At 43.5% G+C, this 20,353-nt stretch overlaps 1 protein-coding gene across 12 annotated transcripts in view; it reads right to left on the bottom strand.

The window, feature by feature from the left end:
• LOC105466343 (activator of transcription and developmental regulator AUTS2) overlaps positions 1-20,353 on the bottom strand; it is a 1,205,160-nt gene that overhangs the window by 348,396 nt on the left and 836,411 nt on the right. For all 12 annotated transcript variants that reach the window (XM_071094058.1, XM_011715337.3, XM_011715335.3 and 9 more), the window contains one exon: positions 12,422-12,451. In XM_071094058.1, the coding sequence (XP_070950159.1) occupies positions 12,422-12,451 (30 nt within the window). The remainder of the gene's footprint in view (positions 1-12,421; positions 12,452-20,353) is intronic.

The raw sequence follows: 20,353 nt of genomic DNA on the forward strand, positions 1-20,353 counted from the left end.
GTAATACCTCTGTGACTCAATTTCTGCCTCTGAAAATGGGGGATAATATTAGCACCTATCTATTAGGATTGTAGTGTAGAATAAAAAGTCAACATATGTATAGGACATCTAAGCACTATTTAAACAATAGTTCTTTCTTTATCTCTCTGTAGCACTGAACACTAGAAACCATATAGAATTTGAAGTCAGAAGGCTATTTCTGCTATCATTAGCTGTATAATGTAAGTTACACAACCTTTGAACCTCAGTTTCCTTATAAGGAGAATGGAGGTAATCACGCCTACACTCCATTGGGTTGGTGTGAGGACTGTAAAAGATAATGTGTAAAACATCATGGCAAACACTTCTAACTGGGTTGAGGAGACTCTATCAGGCTCAGTCCAGCTGCAGGGCTGGACATGGGTTCTGCCATAATGAGGACTTCCGCCTCCTTTCTTCAGTCTGAACATAGGCAGATAAGAACAATACAAATCAGCCCAAGGCTTGGCAGAGACTTGCACTTACCCTGGGCTCTCCTTGGAGAAGGAGTTTTTGCCCAATCCATCCTGGGGGCTGAAGTCATCAAGGAGAGAGAGCAGATGGCAGTGGCCACTGTGGGCGGCACCTGGTTACGTACACAAGGCAGCTAGTCACCTGCCAGTCCGGGACGTACAGACACAAACACATCCTCTGGTTGGCTCCCCACAAAGTCTTTCCCTGGCTTCTTTCTCAGGGCAAGGAGACAGCAGCCCCTGCTTAGGCCACTGCCTGCAGCACCTCTGAGCAGGAAGTCAGGGCCCTTGGACTCCCCATCAGACCGCCTGCCTGAAGCACACTCTGGAGCTGGGGAACTTGCCTGAGAAGCCAGTAAAATTTTAATGCACTCTGTAGTGCGGTCATGTCATACTCGGTTATGGCAAATAATCCCAGATGCCTGCAGAGGTAAAATGGAGCTGTAATGTGCTTGCCTCCTAACCCGAGCTGACAGCAATGATGTACGACTACCATTAGCGGAAAATATCACTTCAACTAACCCATGATCCAGCTCCGCTCAGGGTCACATTATCCATGAGGAACAAATTACACTCCCAAAGTAAATACAAATTTTCTACACGAAATGGGTACAAAAAAAGGGAAGGGGGTGATCTGTTCCCTTCGCCAGCACACTGCTGAGTGACACAGATGATAAAGGACAGGACAAATCATTGGCTGACAGAGTGCTGTGCCGTAATCAGCTCAGCCGGCACGCACTCCAGCCGATAAACACTATATTCTCCCCTTAGTGGCAAATACATAATCTTTAACACAGACATGGCTGCTTCAGATATTTACTACCATATGGGCTGCAGGAACAGCCCACGCAGCATTTGCTGTCAAAAAAGAAAAGGCCCTGTGGCCCTGATGGACCCAGAGACCCTCTGCAAGGGTGAGAATCAGTGTCTGGGGATGGACACAAGGGTTCTTGAGGGGGCGAATTATAACTCAGAACAAAACTACCTTAGGGGGTGCAGTGCAGGAGCCACCGTGAAACCATGGCCCCTTCTCCTGTGTGGGGTCGTAGGAAGAAAATGGTCTGCAGGGATGATATGGGGTTCATGAGGCTCTGGACTGGAAGCTCAGAAATTCCTCTGCTCCAGCTCTGCTCTTCCCTGTACTTTGTGGGTGACAGAGGTGAGGGTCTTTTCCTTTAGGAGACTTGGATAACCAATAAAGCAACTTCTGGGTAGAACACTAATATTTACAGGGCCGTATGTGTCAAATACATGCTAGGCATGGCGTACTTTCAGGGATTCTATGATTTAATAAAATATTAAATGTTTACACATATACAGATACTTAAAGGAAGACTGAGTTCTGTGTCCAAATATGGTTCATGCTAAGTCCACCGATTGGTGTGGCCTACATCCCTAATTAATCATGGGCTGGCTATGATACCCATCTGTAAGAGTTAAAATACATACCTTGTCTATAGCCCTTCCCTTCTTACCTTGGATAATTGCATTCCAGGCCAAAAAAAGTAAAAGGTCCCACTTCAGAAGAGCCTGTACATTCTAAGTTGTTAGTAGACCCAAATTTTATTCGTTCCATGTTTCTTGAGAAACCACCATGTTTGAATTTTTAGAAGCTAGTGCAGCTGTTTGGGTGGGGGTGAGGGTGGATAGATAAACAGGATCCAGGTCTCTTGCAGCACAAGTAGGTGAGACACAGAGGGGATGACAGCATGAGCTCCTGAATGGCACTGCTGGGCTTATCCCAACTCACCCCGATGTGCGGGGAAGCAGCAATGGCCTGGGAAGAGGGCCCAGATTCTGGGATCCTAAGACACAGCTTATATCTCAGCTCCATCACTTATGCCTCATTTTTCTTATTTGTAAAACAATGACACCTGCTTGAGAAGATAAAGCCTTGAAAAGCCCTAACAGAGAGTTTGGCACATGGTCACCGATGCTGTATGTGAGAATATATAGATCTCTACGATAAATACTTAAAACAGATCTTAGGAAGTGATGTTTTTTAAAGTGTTTTGAATAATGCAATGTTCTCTTTCGTGTGAAGTGGTGCTTATTATTATTATTTAGTTGCTATTATTGACCCTAATCTTAGTTTTTCACTGACCTAAGACATTAGTAGCATCTATGTTTTTAGACCAGGAAATTAGGAACTTCAAAAACCATGAAGAGCACTAGAAAGAAACGATGAAGCCCAAACTGGGCTCCTTGAGTACTACAACCACCCACCACAGGGCTTCCAGGTCCTTCCTTATTTCAAAGACCCCATTCGGCTGTCTCTGTAAGTATGCATATACTTGGAAGACCATGAATCAAGCCTGGTTTAGAACAACAATGGAGAAAGCTGCTTTCAGATTTCTTTGGGTGATTCTTCGGGTACCTGAAGAGGTCATGCAGGACTACAGCTAGAACTTCTCAAATGTCCTCATGGCAACTGAAAGGGAAAAGCTCTATCCTGTATAAAAAAGAACCAATTTGACCTTCCCAGCTGTAACTTTAATTAGAAAAAAAGAAGTCCATTCATTTGTTGAATCTGGGGACTTCTTAAAGTATAAAGTTTGGATAATTATTAACACATCCTAATACAGATATTTGATTATATTTGTCACACTAGAATGGCACAGTTCTGAGGAGCATTTATCTGTAACTATCTTGCCATCCAGTAGTTGTCAAGGGGGATTAACTGACACACATGCACACACACATGTACATGACCAAAAAGTTCTATCTTTATTGAAGACAGAACACTCTGCAACCCTAATACAGTATAAGACAAACTCTTTGACAACCAAAGAGCCTCCCAGGTTACACTCTATCAGAAGCCACTAACGTGAAGCATGTTGTTCAAGACATCACCTGTATAAATGCCTCTGCTCATGACCCTGCTGGTATTCAGGTGGTTCAGGGCTCATGGTCAATTTCATGGGGCTGATAGCCATCACCTCCCCCAGCCTCCTCCTTGGCTTTACAACTTCCCCTTCGGGTAAGCCATAACACCCAAGACGATGGCTCATTCTAAGGGGAAGCAGCAGGAACTTTTCTGTGGGAACACAGAATCATGCACTCAACCTCGATGTTTCTGGAACAATTCCTTTTATAGATCAAGTAATGGTCATTATCAAACAAGTGAGTTCTTGAAACACATTCCGTAAGCTAGCTCTCTACCTAGTCCCCATGCTTTCCCAAATACAGTAGTTGAGGAACACAGATTAAATGAACTGCTCTGCTACCTACTCACAGGTAGTGGTGACAGTTCCATCAGAGTTAAGCAACTATAATTCTCATGTCAGTTCATCAGTAGATACTTGTGAAAAAATGGGTGGATATGTATGACTGAAAGACTGAACCAATAAACAGATAAGGACCCTGTTTAGACATCAGGTCTGTATGTAAGTTTCCTTCAGTTGCTTGAGAGTACAAATGCATATACCCGAGTATGTCCCCTATATGCTTATTCTCTCTTGGGAGACTGAGAGAGACAAAAGAATGGAGACAATTCTTACATAATCCTCTTCCTACTTTGGCAAAGGGAAGACACAATCACATATTAATTTCCCCCTGGGCTCTGCCATGCTGTTGGGGCCTAGGTAAATAGCTATTTGGAAAATCTGGGTAGTCAATGTTGAATCACTGAATCCTGCCTCATTTTCAAGATGACAAAACTAATGCTAAGCACCATTAGGTGACTTGCCCAACGCCATACAGCTGGTGAGTGAGAAATCAGGAGTTGGGTCTTCTGAGTGCCCTTCTCCACCACCCACCTATTGCGAGCGACAGAACATCTAGAACCTGTTCTTTCTTCTCGCTGTTTATTTCAAGAAACAAAAACTTAGCTGAAAATGCCTGACAAATTTCCAAGAAGTATTTATTCTGTTGACCTGCCTACATTTAATTTAAAATCTGTACATTTATAACTTCTATCTTTTTCAGGTGCATAACATGGTAGTAATGAACAGATTATTGTACATATGCATTCAGCATAAGTGAAGTAATTTTTGGTTTTGCCTGAAAATGTTATATGAACACCAGAACTGAATGAGATTCTGAATTTAAAATAATTTACCATAGAAATTTAATCCAAGCATAGTATCAATGTGAATTTGGGATGTGTGCAAAGTAATTAAGCCAATTGGAAATATGATGATTTTGGAAGAATAATAAAATGTCATTTTAAGCCAGACAAAATCTTGAAGGGGTAAGAAGAGGTTGAGTAGATGGGCATCACAGAAATCACGCATCCAATATAAAAAGCTCTAAGGCCAGGTGCGGTGGCTCATGGCTGTAATCCCAACACTTTGGGAGGCCAATATGGGCCAGTCACCTGAGGTCAGGAGTTCAAGACCAGCCTGGCCAACATGGCGAAACCCTGTCTCTGCCAAAAATGCAAAAATTAGCCAGGTGTGGTGGGTGCCTGTAATCCCAGCTACTTGGGAGGCTGAGGCAGGAGAATTGCCTGAATCAAGGAGTGGGAGGGTTCAGTGAACTGAGATTGCACCACCGTACTCCAGCCTGGGTGACAAAGCGAGACTCCATCTCAAAAAACAAAAACAAAGTAAAAATCTCTTGAGACTCAGCCAAGAACTCTAGAAATTGTCTATAAGTTAGGAAACTTATAAATGGCTTAGATATATTATATGAGAAAACTGTAAATGAAATATAGAAGCCGGAGGAAGAGATCACAAATTCTGGGGGTCCAGGAAATAGACACTGGGACTGTATGAGGTGCAGTCAGGTTTGAGTACGAGTCTTCTGAACTTGGTTCACTTATCCCCTCCATTTGGAGATGAGTATCCAGGAAAGAAAATGCAAATTTTGCAAAACACTGAACACCTAACTCATGTTAAGCACTGTGCAAAGTATTAGGGATAGAAAGACAAGAATATGGATCCCTTCTCTTTCCCTGGGTGATGGCTGTCTGCTTTGCTGCTATGAAATCTGGAAAGGTGGAGATATTCCTTTCTTGCTACAAAATAGGACAGCACCTCCAAACTGTCTCCTGATCAAAACATATCCTATTTCAAAACTAAGGATGGGGGTTCCACAAGCAACAATGAGGGCCTTCTGAGCTTCTGGAATGTTGCTGAGGGTGCACAAACCTTACTGAGTGTGAAACGTGGCCAACCAAGGGATGGGACTCTTCCACTATAAGCACAAACCACATGCCCGGTCTTCAGTTTGACATCTCAGCAGTTTCTGACTCCTTCACGAGCCAAGTTAGGCATGTGGTTTGTGTTGAGTTAGGAACATAAGCCTTTGCTGGTTTTCTTTGCTGCTTTTCTTAGAAGCCCCTTCCCACACAAGTGAACTTAAAATGATCAAACACAACAACTTTTAGCATGAATTTAAAAATGAACGCCAGGCATGGTTGCTCGTGCCTGTAATACCAGTGCTTTGGGAGGCCAAGGCAGGAGGATCACTTGAGGCCAAGAGTTTGAGACCAGCTTGGGCAACATAGTGAGACTCCATCTCTACAGAATAAAATTTAAGTTATCTGAGTGTGGTGGTACACACCTGTAGTCCCAGCTACTTGGGAGGCTGAGATGGGAGGATTGCTTGAGTCCAGGAGTTCGAGGCTGTAGTGAGCTAAGACTGTGCCACTGTACTCCATCCTGGGCAACAGAGCGAGACCCTGTCTCTAAACCAAAAAGGGATGCATCAAAAAGTGTGTGAAAAGAGGGAAAGCAGGTGTGAAAAATCAGTAGTACTGCATTTGCAGTTAGCCAGTGGGCCAGTAGGGCTGTCCTGGATACAGGACGCAGTACCAAAGCAAAGCCCAGGAGCACAACCACCTTCTCCAGGTGGTTGTTCCTACTGCTAACACACAGAGAGAAAAAACTGCAATCAGGACTCATGTTGTAAGACTGATAGAAAAGGAGAAGGATTCATTTCTGTGAGATTGTGTAGTGTGTACTGCATGTGTGTTTATGCCTGGTATCTACAGGCATAAGCATGGGTGGCACATATCTGTGCACACAGGCAACATCTCTACAACTTTCAAGTTTTTCTCCTAAGCAGTCAAAAATTTCAAGAGCATTAAACACGGGGAAAGATCATGTTTCCCTTTGACATTTATTATAAGGCCGTAGTTCTCAAAACCAGTTGTATACCAAAATTACCTAGGAAGCTTTTGAAAAAATACAGATGCTCTGGCCCTACCCCAGAACCTCTCTCCTGTGATGGGTTTCTGGGAACTGACGGTGTTCGGCATTTGGGAACAGCTGCTGAAGGGACAAGAGCTATACAATCCACTTAATCACCATTTGATCCCTCCAGGACAGTACATGTGCTCTGGGCTCCAGGTTCTGCTCGGAGGAAGGCCTGATGTTTAGACAAGGGGTTTAAAAAGACACTGTTTCAGAACCCTTCAAAATTTAACACTTTCATTCAGCCTGTGTCAGGGAGAAGGGCCCTTGGGATAAAGGCTGAGCCTCAGATTCTGGGGAAACTCCCTCTGGCAGGTTCTCTAGAAGAACCCCAGTTTTCCAAACAGGATGCTAGTCTTCCTCTTTTTTCTTTCTTTCTTTTTTTTTTTTTAGGTGAAGAGTTTAACACAATTTATTTTATGCTTAAATAATCGACTAGGTCATCCAGTGTACGGTTTTTCATACATATGTCATTAGAGCTCTGTGTCAATGAATGCTGATTTTATGTGAATATAATCAACAAATTAAAGAATTTCACCAAAACCCAAATAAAAATGCCCTTGAAAACACAGCAGCCTTATTAACCTAATATGACACTGCTAGAATGGTTACAAATGACTGGCTTACTGAAAGGTGTCTATATCTTATAGCCAGTACACAATACAGTAATAACTTTACAGCGTGCTGCCATTCTACTAGCTAAGGATTTCTGTTCAGTCCGTTTTAAATACCTGGGGCCTCTTATGAGCACCATCCACCTCTAAAGTGGCAAGCATTTACCCCCTTTTAAGCACTAACAGATAGCATCCCTCCACCTCCTAAAGCAACTACTGTATAGGTTATTTTTGTTGTTGTTTTTAGGTCATTTCATTGAAAAAAAAAATTGGCAATAGCAACAAGTATTAGATGAAGGGCTTTGTGTTTACAGATAAAATCTTTTGTGTTGCAGTATACTGTAGTGTTGGCAAAATTGGAAAAGATTTAATCAAAATACGGTGATACACATGCATCAAAATATTAGTCTTCCTCTTTTTTCAGGCGTCCTCTCTCATTTTACCTCAAGTAAAATGAACAAAAGCTAACATTTATTGAGCAGTTACTATGGACCAGGCACTGAGCCAGATGCCTTCATATATTTTTATTTTTTTAGATAACAAAGTCTCACTCTGTCACTCAGGCTGGAGTGCAGTGGCATGATCTTAGCTCACTGCAGTCTTGAAACTCCTAGGCTCAAGCAATTCTCCTGCCTCAGCCTCCTGAGTAGCTGGGACTATTGGCATATGTCACCACGCCTCGTTAATTTTTAAGATTTTTCTTTTTTTTTTTAAGAGACAGGGTCTCGCTATGTTGCCCAGGCTAGTCTCAAACTCTAGGGCTCAAAGACCAGAGCCCACTTTGTCCTGCCTTGGCCTCCCTAAATGCTGGGATTACCGTGATAAGCAACTATGCCTGGCCCTAAATGCTTTCATTTAATTGCTATAGGACTATGTGTAGAGCTGTTGTCACTCACATTTGACAGCTGAGAAAGCCGAGGCTTGTCCACAACAAAATAGAAAGGGACAGAGTCAGAAACATGCGTCAGCCATCACACTGAGGCCCAAGTGCTTGGCCACTGGGCTATACGCCTTCCAATCAGCTCGGTCACATGCCATACACAAGAAAAAGGGTGTGGGTAGAAGAGGGAATGACTTTTAATCTCCACATTAACTTCATAACCAAATAGGGGGTATTTCTTAGCATAATGGGCTGCTGCCAGTGGTGGAGAAAGAAAGGAAACAAAATAAAATATGGGCCAAATATTTGGCAATATGCATGTTGCCTCTTTGTTCTCATGATACCAATTCATTTCGAATGGGGGATCAGAATAATTGCTTAATTTGGGTGACTAAGGGTGCCAAGTGCTGCTTCTTTTCTTAGCTCTCACTACAATGAAGAACAATCCCACATCTAAGATGCAGTGTTCACAGGCTTCTGTAATTCCCCACCCAGTTTCTACTGTTTTTTTTGTTTGTTTGTTTGTTTGTTTGTTTAAATGAGACGGAGTCTCGCTCTGTCGCCCAGGCTGGAGTGCAGTGATGCCATCTCAGCTCACTGCAAGCTCCGCCTCCCAGGTTCACGCTATTCTCCTGCCTCAGCCTCCCGAGTAGCTGGGATTACAGGCGTGCGTCACCATGTGGGCTAATTTTTTGTATCTTTAGTAGAGACAGGGTTTCACTATGTCGGCCAGGCTGGTCTCCAACTCCTGACCTTGTCATCTCCCCGCCTCGGCCTCCCAAAGTGTTGGGATTACAGGCGTCAGCCACCGTGCCCGGCCCAATTTCTACTCTTCATGAATGTCCTCGTGGCTATCTGACATTAATGTGGAATGTATACACGTGGCTGGGAGGGGAGGATAAGGGAGATACTTTGCTCAGTGTCTCATCAAAGCCTTTTTGTGCACAAGCGTCTCTTGTATTTAGGGAAAGCTCTGCTTTTTAAGCCCCTTTCGGAGTCACTGCCACGTTAATTAGTAAGGGTATCATTTTATAAATTACAGCTTCATATCAGAGGAAAGCAGAGTTTATCTTAATTCAGTCAGCTGTGTGAAACACAGTACCCTAATTTTAGCCCGCCGGTTCTGCAGATCCCTATGGAGTAAGGGAATGGCAGGTCTTCCGGAGAGAAATCCCAGTGGGTCCCTGACAAGTCTCACTTTTGCCTCCAACAGCATCCCTGGTGGGGCTTGCTGAAGGGATCCCAGGACACTGAGTGGCATCTTTTCCACCATTAGCAATTCAGATTCGAATGCGAATCCTCCAAGCAACACATGAAAGCAGCCCTGGTTAGCTCTGTGGCTCCGACGGGGGCACAGGCAAGAGGTTTCTTCACAGAGGAGGCTGACAGGGGCCCAGGCTCTGACAAAGCATAAGTCTTGGAGGATGGTGTTAAAGTTGGCAATAAACACCAGATAATCTCAGTCCAAAAGGGGAAGCCTGACAGTCTTCACTGCACCAGGGCCAAGCAGGTGCGAGGGCAATTCGAGTCTCAACGGCTCCCACTGGGAGCCCTCTAGAGAAATGGCATGGGGCAGAACAGAGACAGATGATGTGAGCGCTGGTTGTGGTGCGGCCCCCACTTAAGACCTGCAGGATCACCACAGTCGAAAGGAAGAACGACTGGGGGTGCGGGGCAGGAGATGCACCATGGATCGGAGGAACACTCCTAATGCCGCTTCCCTTCCTGCCATTGCCATTCTTGGACTCGCCTACAACCAACCACGTATCCGCTTTATTACCCTGAAATCAATTCAAGCTCAGAGTGGTGGGTGGGAGCTACCTTCCCAATACCCATTATTCTGACACTTTGCTTCTTGCACTTAGAAATGGAAACCTAGACAATAACTACTCAGGAATTCAGGTGATGGGAAAGGACCTGGTGGGGTGCTCTCCGTATTGGTCCCCAGATCCCTCTGACAACCAGAGGCAAATTACTTCTAGAAATTACCAGAGTTAGGTGATCATCAAGATCCATGGTTCAAGACAGCTCTAAAGGCTCCGAGGTCATTGACCTGGGATGAGGCCCTGGCACTGGAACTTGTAGTAGCTCCCCAGGTGATCTGGGTGTCAAGGTTGAGACATTTACAAGGAATGGTGAAGACATTTACAAGGAATACAAACCTGGGCATCCTTACCACCTTCTACCACTGCTGAAGACTGGTGATGGTTTTGGAATTCACATTTCCTTTTTTTTTTTGAGATGAAGTCTCGCTCTGTCACCCAGGCTGGACTGCAGTGGCACGAATTCTGCTCACTGCAACTTCTGCCTCCCAGATTCAAGCGATTCTCCTGCCTCAGCCTCCCAAGTAGCTGGGACTACAGGTGCCCGCCACCACGCCTGGATAATTTTTTGTATTTTTAGTAGAGACGGGGTTTCACTGTGTTAGCTAGGATGGTCTTGATCTCCTCACCTTGTGATCCACCCGCCTTCGCCTCCCAAAGTGCTGGGATCACAGGCGTGAGCCACCACACCCGGCCCCACATTTCCTTTTAAGGAAAGAATGTCAGCTTGGTGGTACAACCCTGAATAAGATTTATCCTTTTGGAAAAGTGGCACAGGCTTACAAAGTGAGATCAACCATTGCTGATAGATCTGGAAGGGCCAGAAGGTACCAGTCCCTCCCTGGGTACCAGTGATGCCCACCATGTGGGAATGTGGCCTCAGGGGTTGGGGGGCCAGTGACCATGTCTTGAACACTGAACCATTACTGCTGTGCACATGTCCCTGGCACCCACTACACACTGGCTGCCTGAGACACCAGGGGTGCTACTTCCAAGGAGCTAAGGCTCCTGGGGGCTGGAGGAAGGAAGCTCCTACTTGTCAGTTAAACAAAAGAATAATCCACAGCCCCCTTTCCAGTGTGTACTTTCGCTGTCATCCAACAGCCCATTACCATGTCACAGCATAGCACACCCTTCCATAGGTCACTTTGTTTAAAATGACATGGATAATGCACATGTCAGCAAGCTGACAGTCCTGGCCGTCCTTCAGAGATAAAAACCTCAAGGCGAGAGCCTGTTCTTATCTGGGGGACATGCATTGGTCTACAATCCAAGTCAGGCAGAACATGATTTCTCCAGAGAGCACTTTTTTCATTTCCTGATTTTAAGGAAATCAAATAAGCACCATTTGTCTTCATCTGAATATGCTTGACCTGCTCAAATGATGATGTCTCGCATTTTATAACAGGCTACATATGCTGAATTCAAATTAACGACAGTATAGAACAAGAGCCTTTAGATCTCTCTTGGAGGCTGGCAGCAGAGAAGGAGAGAAAAATTCTGGGTTTGTTGGAAAGATCCCACTAAATACTAACCGCAGCATTCTGAATAAAATCCGCAAGCATGTAGGAGGTGAAAGTCAAAGCACAGGGCACAGGACAGATCCAGAAACGGGGGAAGGGAGGCCGAGTCCATCCTTTTGAAGCCAAGCAATACAGAAACCATGATATTCAGGTAACTCTTCTCGAAATAACACAAAGCAGCAGTATAAATGGAAGGAAATTTGGTTGGGGACTGGGACAGCTAGAAGGAAAGACCAAACAGATAAATAATCCCTTTGCTTCAGGCAGCAGAAAGATCACTTTACCAGGTTGTGATCCAATCTTCTGGAACCTCAGAAACTGAGTTCCTTTTCTTGATCCATGTTGATCTGGATACACAGAGGCTGGTGCCCATGAGCCTCGAAACAGAGCATGTACCTGCTGGAAGAACTGTCCTCCTACCTGGCTGTCCGCCCTGATGGGAAGACAGCAGTTCCCATCGGACCTCCCTTGCCCACCCGTACCCCATGATGAGATTCCTAGACACATACCATTAACATTTCTATCAAGAAGGCCAATAGGTACAGAAAAGCATATGGGTCAGTAAAATAAATGCAGAAATGACATTATAAATGCATACTAGCAAGTTTAATGTTCTCATCATGGATTTTAAAAAATCAGACGGTTATTAAAATAAATAATTTTATCTTTTAAAATGTTTTTGGGTCTATGAGTCATCTTCCATAAAGCAAAAATTCAGTGTCACATATATGCAATATTAAAGGTCTTGTTTAAAAAAAAAAGTAGATCTGACAAATTAAACGTGTCATAGCATAGGAAATGTCACCGTGTGAATTATGCCCATCTTTCCTAAAGAGAAAAGGTCCTGTCAACATGAAGCTGGCATCCCACCCTGTAGCTGTGTGTGGGAGGACTCTGGTGTTCACAGTCTGTTATGTGCTGTGCCCACAATGCGGGGGGGGGCATCTTACCTTCTCTTCCTGGTCACTGTCACTGTCACACTGAAAATGAAGACAAGAGAATAAGGGTTAGTGTAAGAACTGAGTATGTTTTTGCTTTTGATGCCTCATCCCCCAACCCTCTTACAAAAAAAGTGCAAGATAAGTAAAGGAAATAAAAAATGTTGTCTTCTTGGAAAGAAAGAGTTTCTTGAGCTCAAGTGCTAGTAAACAGCATCCGAAACAAAATGCTATCCAGATGCAAAAAAGGTGTTTTGTTCATTTCATCTGATGCCTGTACTCTGTGGCTCTTCCTCAGGTCAGTCCAGCAAGGTGCTCAATCATACAAGTGAGTGCTTCCCTCCCACCACAGCAGGGTAGAGGCGATGCCCCTCTAGGAGTCAGCCACAGGATTAAGGTGAATCAAGATTGTTCAATGAAATTCAGAGCAAAATCAATTTCTTAACGAAGACATTCTATCTTCAGCTAATGTGAACGGCTGTATCTCTCCCGGTGCTTTTCTACAGGAAAAGAGGTAAACCTCTGGGCATCGTAGTCGCTCATTTGAACTTTGAAGGAAACAGAACATAATGGCCAAGGCTCACCACTTATGATGGCTGCCTTTTCCAGTTTAGAGGCCTAGAGAATAGAAGGAACACTCCCTATAAAAAGTATGCCGAAGACAAGAGGTCAGGGTAGTAAATAAAAAATATGGGCAAACAAATATGCTTTAGGGCCATAGACTCAGATCATATCAACAGATCCCAAATTCCAACCATTTAGTTGGTTTGGGATAAGCAGAGTGATAATTAATAATTAACCCCAATCTTTGGGTTCCTCGCGATAAGCAAAGGAAAAAAGAACATAACCTAAAAAAAATGAAGTGTTTTGCTAATTCAATATTCAATGAAAAACTGGGGGATGTGTTTCGTTAGAGTAAAGCTCAGCAGATAAATATATCCATTCATTCACTCAATAGCCCTTGATAAGGAACTGCTAAACTAGACTGAAATTCACCTGAGATACAGGCCTGGCTCTCAAAGAGCCTTCCGTTTAGCAGTAAGACATGAAGCTGGGATACAGACACTAGCAGGGGTGTGGCATGATCAGAGCTGCTTCCATGAGGATGACTTTCTGTGGGACCATGGAGAGAGTGCACAGTGGGGAAAAAACAGGTCACAGGGAGAGCAGTTTGGCAGCCATTCCACTGTCTAACCCAGGGTGGTGCCATGGTTTAGGAAGGGAGAAGCAGATGGCAGAGCAATTCTGAAGGTAGAACCAACAGGATTTGATAACACATGTATATGGGAAGCAAGTAACAGAGATGCATCTAGGATGATGCCAAGGTTTTTTAGTGTGGCCACCTGGACATGTGAGTTGGTACAGCTTTGAACAGAAACAGGAAATAAATTTGCTCGTAGGTGGCCACTGCTGGCTAGATCCCCACAGCCAATCACAACTCCCTTCCCCCTAGTCTGTACCTTCTCCTGACACTCTGAGGTTAAAAATGCCAGGTACTTTCTTTCCCGATTTTTCTTGCAGCTAAAGGTGGGAAAAGAGGTAAACCTCTGGGCATTGTAGTCGCTCACTGAAGACCCATCTTTGGCCAATGAGATTCTGAAATCTGATGAGGGCTCTAGAAACAATTTTGTCTCCCCAGTAAACAAAGAAAAGAAGGAACCACCTGCCTCTGGCCTTTGAACATGAGTGTGTAAGAACATGATGTCTGGATATGTAGCAGCCATCTTGCAAAAATGAGGCAAAGAGACTCAGTACAAAAACAACAGAGTGGGACCAAGGGAAAAAAGCCTGACAGAATTGGACCACTGAATCCATCTCAGAGCAGCCTGCCTCAGGACTTTTATTCAGAAAACACTAAGTTACCTTATTGTTTAAGCTCCTATTAGAGAGCTTTTAATGGGAAGTAACAGAACACCCATCTAAATGGACTTCTTGCTATTATGAGACAACCTGGGGACTACTTATTCTTTTCAGACTAAGCACTCTGTACAAAAAGCATTTAGGAACTTATATCACAATCTTATAGGCTGGAGGATTAGAACATTTTCTACTTCTCCCATTGGCTCCTCAGTGCCACAAGTTAGTCAGATATTCAGTGACAGGGATTTAACCAAGTCCAATGCATCATTTCCAACCCAGCTTCCAACCTCAGACTGTCTACATTTACATTCTTTGACCTGATGAGTAGTTTCTTTATTACAATAAGTCAAATGAGCTGAGAAAGAAATGGGAAGAGATGAAGACTTTGAAGCCCTAGAACCGCAGGTGGATGAGGAACAATAGTGTCCTGATTGTGTGATCTCTCCATTGCCTTTAATTAAGCCCTCTGTGAGGTTCCTAAGACCCGGGCACTCTTTCAAGAGTGACAATGCACAATTCAGGAGGGGTGTGGAAGGCAGAAGACTATTTTGCCAGGCAGGTTTATGTTCCCAGATGTTCATAGCGCTCCTTGTGAGGTAATCAATGACAGCTGAAGGCTGTGGCATGGCATTTGCCCACCTCCCCAAGGATCTGGTGTGCAGGGAGGAGGAGGAGTGGGGTAGTTGGGAAAGAACCACCACTGTGCCCCATATCCTAACGGCAGTATGTCCCTGGGAATGGTTATTTCTATCAAAGTGTTAAGCTTCCTGCTTTCCAACAGTCCAGTTCTAATTTCAAGGTCCACTTAATTCTGCATCAAGTAATTACTGATCTACCCAGAAGCACCTTGTCTCCAGAGTTAAGCATATGGTGAAGAACCGAGACCTACTGGTATCCATTATGGAAGCAGCACGGATGCCAAGCCGATTAAAAATGCTCAGGCTCCCCACACAACATGCCGGGTGAGTGACAGCTCCTCGACAAGGCCAGTCGTGGAGTCTGCCAAAACAGTCTCTGCTGCACTGGGGTCCACATGGTGTGCTGAGAAAACAGTTCCATTTCTGGTATTAAATTCCCATACTGACCCGAGGACTTCGCCGTGAGCTCAGCAGGAGCGCACCATCCAATTTACAGCTCCACTCTCTGGAGCCTCGAGTGCCAGCCCCTGGCAGAGACGAATGATGGTCAACCCCTCCAGCTCATAAATTATGCAAAGGCAATAAATGCACTCAGCAAACAGCGCCTAACGTTTGCCTTGCCTGGCTCCTAACACACTCTGTAAAAAGCCAGAAGCTCGACACATACAAGAGGTCTATTCCACTCATAAAGGGGGTTTGTTGACAACCCCAGACGGAAAGCGAGCCACAGTCCTAAGGAGTCTTTCTGCTTCACTGGCAGCGGTTTATGGGCCTGCTTTATGAAAAAGGGAGGCTGTTTTATAGAGTCAGTGTGGGTAGAATTCATGGCCTCAAATTCACATTTAATACACTGTACAGCTTTCACACCCTAAGTTCAACACACTGCGGATGTTTTTGGCCAAATGATTCTTGGTCTTCAAAGGTTAAAAGAAGAAGTGTCTGCTCCTCGATCCCTAGATACCCACTCCAATTTATAAGAGTTCACATTGAGCCACCTCCTGATGCAGGTTTATGTTCTGCATGAGGCTGGGAAATGGAAAAGGCATGTCAGATGCAGAGACGGAGTCCCAGCAGATTTGACCATTTTAAGCATTTTGACATAGGGGTCCTGCTTTGGTTTATTAGCAAACAGGTTGCACACTAACTACCAGCTTGAGGTGATGGAGTACTCTCCATGACAAGATTTCAAAGCCCGCTTGAAAAGCTAAAAATATTTCCTCCATTTTAAAAGCAAGAAATGAAAAGAGACAAAAAGGAACAACCAGGTCTTAGAGCAATGACAGGTAAGAATTCCCGGTCACCCGGCCTTCAGACAAAGACATGACCTGAACCATCACAGACAAAAGGAGAGAAAGAAGAGGTGTGTGCGCCAGGCCACAGGCCTCAAATGCACCGTTAGGAAGGGACTAGTTCCTAAACCTGAGTCCCTCCAGCCATCCCAATACTGCAACCGCTCAACTCCATCTTCACTGTCTCCTCCCCTGGTTTCATGAATCAAAAGTGAACTGCTGGAGGCACAGTCTTCCTTTCCCAGACAGGTCTTAACTCTTAAACAACCAGCCAACCAACCCACCCAGTCTTTCTCCTTTTGAAAATGCAGATTTATGGCTGGGCAATGGGGCTCACGCCTGTAATCCCAGCACTTTGGGAGGCTGAGGTGGGTGGATCATGAGGTCAGGAGTTCGAGACCAGCCTGACCAACACGGTGAAATGCCATCTCTACTAAAAATACAAAAATTAGCCAGGCGTGGTGGCATGCGCCTGTAATCCCAGCTACTCAGGAGGCTGAGTCAGGAGAATCGCTTGAGCCTGGGAGACGGAGGTTGCAGTGAGCCAAGATCGCGCCACTGCATTCCACCCTGGGCAACAGAGCAAGACTCCGTCTCACAAACAAGCAAAGAAACAAAAAATCAAAAAAAAAAAAATTTACTGGATACATTTTTAAAAAAATTACCCATAAATCTACAATTCTTAGGTAAACACTTAATACATTTGTGTAAGTCTTTCCAGCCTTAAGGATATAATCCCCCTCATCTTTCAAACATACATTTTAAGAAATAAAAATGAATTCCTACCATTTTGGAACCTGCGTTGGTTTTCACATAACACGTCAAATATTTTAGTTTAATCAGTAAAATTTGTCCTGCAACATCACTTTAAAAAATAGTGACACTGCAAACTGCTGTGTGGATTGTAACATAATCTAATAAAAATATTCCCCAGTGCTGGGTATTTAGATTGTTTCAATTGCACATCCTAGAATTTTTCCCTTTGCACCCATTCACCAATATTGCTGTTTGTGACTCTCTTTTCAAGGCCCTTCCTTTTCTGCATATTCTTTAATGTCACTGTCTCCCCAGAGTTGCATCTGGAGTTCTATTGTTTCTATGTGACTTTCAAGGGAGTCCTTAAAGATTCCCTTGGTCCCTTCTACCATGTATATGCTGAAACTCAAAAATCTCTATGCCCACATTTGCCAGATGTGTAACTTTGGAAAAGTTATTTAAACTCTCTGGGCCTTAGTTTACTTGTCTGTAAAATATGGCTAGAAGAGGAGAATGCATTAATACATGTAAACAACTTAGTGCACGGTACCAAGTATGTAAAGATGATAAATGTTAACTATTATTAAACTTCTGTTGGGTATGTGCCCCCTCTTGAAGTGCGGCGAATGCCTCAGACTCAAGTATCCATCTAAATCTGGACTCAACATCTTTGCTCACCTGAAACTGCCCCTCTCCCACGTTGCCCTTGGTAATAGCATCACCAAGCAATCACTCAACTGTGTAAGTGAAGAGTCTTATCCTTGACTCTATCCTTGAGCAGACTTATCTTCCTCTCACCCCACATTATTGATTCTACTTTCTAACTCTCCATCCCTGTGGCCATGGCTACTGCTTTAGTTCAGGGTTTTATTTTGTCATTACAAGAGGATAATGACTGCTTTCCAAGGTCTATGCTCTCTTCCTTTTCTAATCCAAGTCCTTATTGACCAGAGTGGATTTCCTAAATTTCTATTTGATGCAGATGCTTCACAAGGCCTATGAAGACCCTTCATATTCTGTTTCTAATCCCCCTCAATTCCCAAATCCCAACCATTCTCTCAACACAATGCTTCTTAAGCTTTCTGTGGTGAAGAGCCATTTGTTTTTGTTTTGCTTTCCTTAATTTCTAATATGTTATGACAATTACTTTTGTAAAACATAATAAAAAGTCAAATTCTTGAAAAATGAAAAAGAAAAACAAATATATATGAAATACATTTTAAAAAATTATTAGATTTATGAAACACAAAATTATGCTACTGAATTACTCTAAAAGTTTCCCAGTGCTTACTCTTGACTGCCCATACTAATCTCACAGCAGGTTGGTTGCAAACAGCTTGTGGCCTGGCCCTGGTTGGCATCCTCGCATTGTGTGGCACTATCCTAACATACCTTGCTCCAACCACACCCACTCGCACTCAATCATGCCATCAGTTGTCTGCCTTTAACAATTCCCTCTACTGGGAATTCTATTCCTCCAAGTTTCTACCTAAAAGCCTGACATTCACCTTCGAAACATAGTTCCTTTTTTGAATCTTCCAATACTTTTCCAGAAAGACTTAACTGCTTCTGTCTCCATCCCTTACAAAACTGTACTGCAGTTGTTTGCCACAATAGTCTTTCCTACCAGAGAATGAGCTCCATGTAAGGACAGTGCCTTGCTTATCTTTGTACCTCTAGGCCTTGGGACATAATAGGTGCTCAATTATACTAATAAGTCAATCTCATTCTTCTTGAGTATTGTTCAAACTGTGGTTGATTCCATGCAGCATAAGCAAAGTATGATTTAAAAGGCAGGTAATTCCAAAGAGAAAGTACAGGAAACACTAATATGATTGCTTAATGCAAAGAGATATATGTGTGAACACACTGAGGGAGGTTAAAATTGTTAGCAGAGCCTAGAGTTGGGGCCCAGAAGAAAATGTCTTCCATTAAAAGGCTCAGAAAAGATGTGATTATGACTTTATTACACTTCTTCAAAAGCAAATATTTTTCACTTTCATTTGGGAATCTCAGTATCTGTGTTTTAAGACTCCAGTCCAAATTGAAATGAGTCAAGATCTGTGACATCTCTCTGTCTCATTCAGAATGTAGGAACAAGATGGAATTCTAGGTACCTTGTGATGGAATGCATTCTTAAGCAGAGAGTGGCAATCATTGAATATATCACATACAATGACATTGAGGAGGGCATTGCTCTCTATTCTGCTCAATGGACCTTGCTGGAACAGTTATTTTGTATCTCAAATCCATTTATCATTGCCACCAAAGATGTCAGGGCTGAATACCACTGCTGAACAAAGTTATTTCATTCTTGTTTCTGCCTAAAGGAAATGAGAGGAAAATGAGGGAGAACCCCAACTTGTAAACTACAATATCTAACATCAAGTATAATTTAACTTTGCCAGTGACAAAACAAATTGATTCCCCTTTGGGGCCGGCGGTTTATCTAAGACCTTAAAGACATCCCTCACCTAAAAGCAATTTCACAAGAAGCCACCTGCAGAAAACATGACACTTATTTTCTTATTTAAAGAAGTCAGATAGCAGCATGGTGACTAAAAACATGTTTACCATCCCCTGCCCAGCTGCCCAGTCCTTTGCTCATGTAAAAATGGGCCGCCATTTTGTGCCACACATGGCAGCTCTGATGCTGCCTGTTTTTCATCAATCCACAAAGCCCTATTTTCACATTGTTTACATTGCTCTCATATTGGTTTTGGACTAAGTGAAATTTAAAGCTACTGGGGCCCTAGAAATTTTTAAATTTTTAATTCTGAAAATGTTCTTACTCAGACCGTCTTCTTACTGACTGTAAAAGAATGCCATTGACTCCTCCCCTCTATCTTAACAGTAACTATGCCTGATCAAATAAAATAGTTCAGATAAAATGAAAGCCTAATTAAAAGATTCATGTTGCAAACAACAGTTACAAGAATAAAGCTTTTGGCAATCACCTAATGAGCCCATTTTAAAATAATATGAGGTCCACCAGTCTTCAGCTGTTCAGGAGATACAACAGAGAATCAACTCTCAGAAGCCTCTGGAATTTGGTACTGATAACCCAGCATTCCTGCATGGGGGAGTTCTCAGAATCTGACATTTTGGCAAGTTCTCAGTTTGAACTGGCCAGAGCTCAAATAACCAGTGTGATCTGAGGGGGCTAAGGGAACACTTCTTATTCCCCCTCCAGTGTCTCAGATAATCACACACTTTCAACCAACAACTTTCATGTAACTACTATGTGCTAGGTTCATTCTACCACCCAGTAGAAGTGCAAATATATTGACAGAAATCAGGTTGTCCAAACTTGAAGTGTTTTTTTTTTTTTTTTTTAGGCGGAGTCTCGCTCAGTCGCCCAGGCCGGAGTGCAGTGGTGCAATCTCGGCTCACTGCAAGCT

The sequence above is a fragment of the Macaca nemestrina genome, chromosome 4 (assembly GCF_043159975.1).
Source record: "Macaca nemestrina isolate mMacNem1 chromosome 4, mMacNem.hap1, whole genome shotgun sequence".
Lineage (NCBI taxonomy): Eukaryota > Metazoa > Chordata > Mammalia > Primates > Cercopithecidae > Macaca > Macaca nemestrina.